At 37.0% G+C, this 7,251-nt stretch overlaps 1 protein-coding gene across 4 annotated transcripts in view; it reads left to right on the forward strand.

Moving 5' to 3' along the window:
- Positions 1-7,251, forward strand: part of arhgap44b (Rho GTPase activating protein 44b) — a 40,692-nt gene that overhangs the window by 22,681 nt on the left and 10,760 nt on the right. For all 4 annotated transcript variants that reach the window (XM_016288923.1, XM_016288926.1, XM_016288924.1 and 1 more), the window contains exons 2-13: positions 153-192; positions 585-704; positions 2,595-2,671; positions 2,756-2,867; positions 3,472-3,548; positions 3,806-3,923; positions 4,041-4,109; positions 4,181-4,262; positions 5,092-5,219; positions 5,439-5,550; positions 6,758-6,839; positions 6,926-7,006. In XM_016288923.1, the coding sequence (XP_016144409.1) occupies positions 153-192; positions 585-704; positions 2,595-2,671; positions 2,756-2,867; positions 3,472-3,548; positions 3,806-3,923; positions 4,041-4,109; positions 4,181-4,262; positions 5,092-5,219; positions 5,439-5,550; positions 6,758-6,839; positions 6,926-7,006 (1,098 nt within the window). The remainder of the gene's footprint in view (positions 1-152; positions 193-584; positions 705-2,594; positions 2,672-2,755; positions 2,868-3,471; positions 3,549-3,805; positions 3,924-4,040; positions 4,110-4,180; positions 4,263-5,091; positions 5,220-5,438; positions 5,551-6,757; positions 6,840-6,925; positions 7,007-7,251) is intronic.

The following is a 7,251-nucleotide window of genomic DNA, read 5'->3' on the forward strand; positions in this document are numbered from 1 at the left end:
CGCGTTTTCATATCTCCCCCCCTCTCTCTCTCTCTCTCTCTCTCTCTCTCTCTCTCTCTCTCTCTCTCTCTCTCTCTCTGTGTAAATATGCTTGTTTGAATCCCAGCATGATCAGTGTTTCTCACTCTAATCAATGATCACTGTCTCTACAGGGCAGAGAAGACAGAAGTGCTGAGTGAAGATCTGCTGCAGGTGAGAGACACGTGTGTTCATAACTGAGTGTGTGTGTGTGTGTGTTCATAACTGAGTGTGTGTGTGTGTGTTCATAACCGAGTGTGTCTGTGTGTGTGCTTATAAATGTGTGTGTGTGTGTGTGCTTATAAATCATACAGAATTAAATTTTTTGAAAATCTAAAAATGCAGAAAGTTTCCTGTGAGGGGTAGGTTTAGGGGTAGGGTTGGTGTAGGGCAATAGAATATACGGTCTGTACAGAATGTGTGTGTGTGTGTTTGTGTTTGTATGTGTTGTGTGTTCATTTCTGTGTGTGTGTGTGTCTGTGTGTGTCTGTGTGCATGTGTGTGTGTTTGTGTTTGTATGTGTGTTGTGTGTTCATATCTGAGTGTGTATGTGTGTGTGTGTGCAGGTGGAGAAGCGTCTGGAGCTGGTTAAGCAGGTGTCTCACAGCACTCATAAGAAATTGACGGCGTGTCTGCAGGGTCAGCAGGGTGTGGATGTGGACAAGCGGTCCGTCCGCTCGCCTTCAGTAAGTCACGAGCTTCATTCACGACGCACAGTGTCAACGAACGATTGCTGTGCTGGTTTGAATCAGTCGGACGAATCATTCACTGAATCAACTTACTGAATCTCTCTTACTGAACTGCAAGTCATCATTATTCTCAGCGATTATGTTCATCTCGAAATAATGAAAATTTTGTTACTGAAATTTCATGAATGTAATTATTTCATTTAATTTACTTTAATTCATTTAATACATTTACTGGTTTTGTGGAACTGACCTTCATTGTTTCCATAGGGGGGAAAAAATTAAAATTGTATTTTGATTCTAATTATTAAAATTAATATTTAAGTTTTAAAATGAGTTGCTTTATTAAAATAAAAAAAAAAAAAGATTTGTGTCTGCAGGGTCAGCAGGGTGTGGATGTGGACAAGCGGTCCGTCCGCTCGCCTTCAGTAAGTCACGAGCTTCATTCACGACGCACAGTGTCAACGAACGATTGCTGTGCTGGTTTGAATCAGTCGGACGAATCATTCACTGAATCAACTCACTGAATCTCTCTTACTGAACTGCAAGTCATCATTATTCTCAGCGATTATGTTCATCTCGAAATAATGAAAATTTTGTTACTGAAATTTCATGAATGTAATTATTTCATTTAATTTACTTTAATTCATTTAATACATTTACTGGTTTTGTGGAACTGACCTTCATTGTTTCCATAGGGGGGAAAAAATTAAAATTGTATTTTGATTCTAATTATTAAAATTAATATTTAAGTTTTAAAATGAGTTGCTGTATTACAATTAAAAAAAAAAAAGATTTTCTATAAATGCAGCGCAATCAACTTTTAGTTTGGGGTTTAACTGCGGTCTGCACTTGTTTTCTTGAGATTCATCCACATCTATTTGAAAAGCAAGCAAAGACATGTTTATGATAGTTTGCTTTTATTTAATTTAACAAAGTAATTCAGTATCACCCATCTGCGTGTGTCCAAACAATGGACATAAAAATAATGCTAAAAAATCCGCATCAGTTAAAGGCAGGACAAAAATACTTCAAAATACTATAAATACTATACAACATATATAAATAAAATATATATTAAATATTTGTAAAATACTATTTTATACAATATATATATATATATATATATATACACAAAAATATATACAAAAACACTGTATATATTCTATTGATTTTAACAATTTTTATTAATAGATTAAACAGTATAGTATTTATTTATTTATTTTTCATTTATTTATTTATAGTATATATATATATTTTTTTCATTTATTTATTTAGCGCTTTCATTGTAGTTTTCATGACAGTTAAAATGAAAAAACACCAAACAAACAAAAGTATCACATGTGTGATGGCTGTACTTACCCCTATTTTGGAAATGGTTGCTTTTTCAGTATTTGTTTTCCATAACATTTCCATAAAAATGTGTATACTGTGATATATATTTTTTATATAAATTTTAGGACAGTGTGTGCATGTACTGATATGTGTGTGTGTGTGTGTGCGTGTGCGTCTGCCTGTGCCTGTCTGTCTGTCTGTGTGTGTGTGTGTGTGTGTGTCTGGTGTTCTTGTGTGTGTTCTTGTGCGTGTGTCTGTCTGTCTGTGTGTCTGTGTGTGTGTGTGTGTGTGTTGTGTGTGTGTCCGTGTCCGTGTGCGTGTGCCTGTCTGTGTGTCTGTGTGTGTGTGTGTGTGTGTTGTGTGTGTGTCCGTGTCCGTGTGCGTGTGCCTGTCTGTGTGTCTGTGTGTGTGTGTGTGTGTGTTGTGTGTGTGTCCGTGTGCGTGTGCGTGTGCATGTGCCTGTCTGTCTGTCTGTGTGTCTGTGTGTGTCTGTGTGTGTCTGTGTCTGTCTGTGTGTCTGTGTCTGTCTGTGTGTGTGTGTGTGTGTGAGAGCAGAAGAAGCTTCCTCTGACGTCTCTGGCTCAGTGTCTGGTGGAAGGTGCCTTGGTTCTGGGTGACGATTCTCTGCAGGGGTGAGAGATTTAACAATGACAGAATGCATGCTTTTAGGAGCTGTATGTCAGTGTGTGTGTGTGTGTGTGTGTGTGTGTGTGTAGGAAGATGCTGAAGATCTGTGGAGAGACGCAAGACAGACTCGCTCAAGAACTTCTGCTGTTTGAGCTCCAGATCGAGCGAGACGTCGCTGAGCCGCTCTACACTCTCGCTGAGGTGTGTGTGTTTATAACTAGCTCTTTCACAAGAATTAACAGCAATCACACTTCATTTTCATTTTTTATGGCCAACCTTATACAGTATACTGTAATTCTGATCCACAGTAAATAATGTAGTGAAGTAATGTAAATAACACAACAGATAGTAGTGGTCCTGGATGCTGATTGGTTGATCCAATATTTCAAATATTTACTTAAAAGATATTTCAGTTATTTAACAACACATTCATGCAGGTAAACAAATCAAATATTTCATATTTTTTGGAAGTGTCTCAATTTGTTTTGTTTTTTATTAGAAAATTAGTTATTTACTTGTTTATTTTATATAAATAAACAATTATTTATTTATTCAAAAATAAATAATAAAATTATTTATAAATTATATTTTTATTACTATAATCAAAAATATAAATGTATTCATTTTTTTTTTATATTTAATTTAATTTATTTACATTTTTCCCCCATTAACCCCAGTTTTGGAAACTCTGTGCCTGTGCTTGAGTCAAAATATTGTGTTACATTTGCATAAATGTTTTGTAAAAGCAATAAAACTTACATTTTTCTGTTTCTATGTTTATTTATTTATTTACTGTTTCTCAAAGGTTGAAATTCCCAACATTCAGAAGCAAAGAAAACATTTAGCCAAACTGGTACTGGACATGGATTCTGCTCGCGCACGGTGAGAAACACACATGCGTTTAAACAAGGACATATTATTATAATTGCAAACTAAACTTGAATAAAATGTATTAACCGTTGGCAGTCTGATCAGATGAGATGTTCAGAATGCTGATTGATGTTACTGCTGGTTTAGTCAAGTTGCATTGTGGGATACAGTATCTCATGCAGTGTGATGGGTGGTATACTGCACATCTAGTAGGGGATTTAGTAGGCAGATGTGTTTTTATTACGCCGTTCTCTCCTCCCAACCTCTAGGTGGCACCAGTCGTCCAAATCTTCAACTCTGACTAATAAGGACACGCCTACTGGGGCCAAAGCCGACGCCCTCAGGGAGGAGATGGAGGAGGCAGCCAATCGCATGGAGATCTGTAGAGTGGGTGGAGCTCTCTATTATTTCATGCATGGACAGGTGCCAAACTGCACCGTATTAATAATGCATGCTGTAAAAATGCAGCACCGAAGCATCATGTTTAATGTCAATGTGTTTCAGGATCAGCTCTCGGCGGACATGTATAGTTTCGTGGCCAAAGAAATTGACTATGCAAACTACTTCCAGACGGTGAGTGTGTTGCTCATTCAGACGAAAAGCTTGCCTTTTTATCGTAAACCTCTTTCTGTCGCTCTGTTCAGCTGATCGAGGTTCAGGCCGAGTACCACAAGAAGTCTTTGGAGCTGCTCCAGAACGTTCTGCCACAGATTAAAGCGCAACAGGGTGAGAATCACGAATGAACGTCAGAAACCTGGAAACACCCGCAGATTTTAGTCTTACAAATGACATCGGATCTCTCTCAGTTTAATATTATATATTAACTAATTATATATTATGTAATTATATATTATTATGAAATGTAATTATATATTATTATGAAATGATATAATATATTATTATATATTAACTAATTATATATTATTTAATGTCATATACGTTAATAATATAATTTAATATCTTAATATTGTAATAATTTTGTAATATTTTAATACAAAATAATTGTAATAATTTATTAAAAATTGTAGTATACATATTATAAATAATATTTTAATAATTTGAATATATACTGTTGTAATAATTTATTATATACATTTATAAATAATTATATAATATAATATTCTATTTTAATATTATATATTATTATATAATAATTTAATTAATAGTTAAATTATATAATTTAATATTATTACATTATATTTTATTTTAATGTTATAATTTTTTTTATAATTTAATTAATAATTAAATTATTATATTATTTAATATTTTAATATAATATTTTATTTTAATATTATACCTTATTGTATAATATTTTTATCATTTGGTTAAGTTAAATTATTATATTATTTAATATTATTACATTATCTTTTATTTTAATATTTATTTTATGTATCATTTTGTTAATAGTTAAATTATTATATAATTTAATATTATTATATAATATTATATATTATTATCTATAATATTTTGCTGATCATAATCTGAACCCTAACTGTGACTAAATGGCCTGTTTGGTGTTGTTTTGTCAGTAAAGTGTGTGTGGTTTGTGTTTCAGAGTCGTGGGTGGAGAAGCCGTGTTACGGGAAACCGTTAGAGGAGCATCTGACTCTGAGCGGGAGAGAAATCGCTTTCCCCATCGAAGCGTGTGTGACCATGCTGCTGGACTATGGCCTACAGGAGGAGGTGAACAACACCTCACTATCACTATATGACTGCAGGGGATTGGTTTGGTTTTGCATTTTGTTCCTGGTGTGGACAGACGTTCATCTGGATTCTGCATCTGTATAATGTGTATATCTGCATCAAATGTTACACTGTTCTGCATCTGCTTCCACCTCTGCATGAGCGTAAATGCATGTAATTATCTTAAACGTGAGCGTATTTCGTGTGTGTTTGTGTCAGGGTTTGTTTCGAGTCGCTCCGTCTGCCTCGAAGCTGAAGAAGCTGAAGGCGTCTCTGGACTGCGGCGTGCTGGACTTTCAGGAATATTCTGCAGATCCTCACGCCATCGCAGGTGAGATTCCCCTCTGCTTGTATTTAACCATCACACGGTCGCTCCTGATCACAGCTCAGCGTGTGTGTCTGTGTCTGTCTGTGTCTGTGTCTGTGTCTGTGTCTGTGTCTGTCTGTGTCTGTGTCTGTGTCTGTGTCTGTGTCTGTGTGCGTCTGCGTCTGCGTCTGCGTGTCTGTGTCTGTGTCTGTCTGTGTCTGTGTCTGTGTCTGTGTCTGTGTCTGTGTCTGTGTCTGTGTCTGTGTCTGTGTCTGTGTCTGTGTCTGTGTCTGTGTCTGTGTCTGTGTCTGTGTCTGTGTCTGTGTCTGTGTCTGTGTCTGTGTCTGTGTCTGTGTCTGTGTCTGTGTCTGTGTCTGTGTCTGTGTCTGTGTCTGTGTGCGTCTGCGTCTGCGTCTGCGTCTGCGTGTCTGTGTCTGTGTCTGTCTTTGTGTGCGTGTGTCTGTGTGTGTGTCTGTGTCTGTGTCTGTGTCTGTGTCTGTGTGCGTCTGCGTCTGCGTCTGCGTGTCTGTGTCTGTCTTTGTGTGCGTGTGTCTGTGTGTGTGTGTGTGTGTGTGTGTGTGTGTGTGTGTGTGTCTGTGTCTATCTGTGTCTGTGTGCGTGTCTGTGTCTGTCTGTCTGTGTCTGTGCGTGTGTGTGTGCATGTGTGTGTGTACCTACTTAAACATTAAGTAGGTACACACACACACACACACACACACACACACACACGTTAGGGAAGTTGTGGCCTAATGGTTAGAGAGTCGGACTCGTAACCCAAAGGTAGTGGGTTCGAGTCTCGTACCGGCAGGGATTGTAGGTGGGGGGAGTGAATGTACAGCGCTCTCTTCTACCTTCAATACCACGACTGAGGGGCCCTTGAGCAAGGCACCGAACCCCCAACTGCTCCCCGGGCGCCGCAGCATTAAAAAAAATGGCTGCCCACTGCTCGCGGTGTGTGTGTTCACTGCTGTGTGTTGTGTGTTCACTTAGGATGGGATAAATGCAGAGCACTAATTCCGAGTACGAGTCACCATTTGAGGTCACCGTCCTCATTTGTAAAACTGGTATAAAAACAAAGTAAACAAAGTTTTTTTTTAATTGTGAAAATGCAGTTTCCTGTAAGGAGGGAGGGTTAGGTGTAGGGCAATAGCACTGTATAAAAACCATTACGCCTATGGAATGGGACAGCTAAGTAAATATGTGTGTGTGTGTGTGTGTGTGTGCTGCGCAGGTGCTCTGAAATCATACCTGCGGGAGCTGCCCGAACCCCTGCTGACCTTTGACCTGTATGAGGACTGGATTCAGGCATCAAAGTGAGTGAATGTGACATTAACATTAATAGTAATTGTGTGCTCGTGTAGTTATTCAGGAGTGTGTGTGTGTGTGTGTGTGACTGCAGTATTGCGGATCAGGACAAGCGTCTGCAGGCGTTGTTATCGACCTGTGAGAATCTTCCCACAGCAAACAGCAACAACTTCAAGTGAGTCCAAATATATTTCTACTCCATATATAGTACATTAAGGCTTTGTATAAGGACACATTTTTAAAATGTAATAATTTTATATTTCATTTAGATATAATTTATATATAGTATATTAATATATAATTTAAAGTAATCATGTAATTCAAAAATGTAAACAAAATTGTTTTATATATATATATATATATATATATATATATATATATATATATATATATATATAAATATTTACGTTTAACAAATAT

This window comes from Sinocyclocheilus grahami, unplaced genomic scaffold (assembly GCF_001515645.1).
Source record: "Sinocyclocheilus grahami isolate Dianchi unplaced genomic scaffold, SAMN03320097.WGS_v1.1 scaffold236.1, whole genome shotgun sequence".
Lineage (NCBI taxonomy): Eukaryota > Metazoa > Chordata > Actinopteri > Cypriniformes > Cyprinidae > Sinocyclocheilus > Sinocyclocheilus grahami.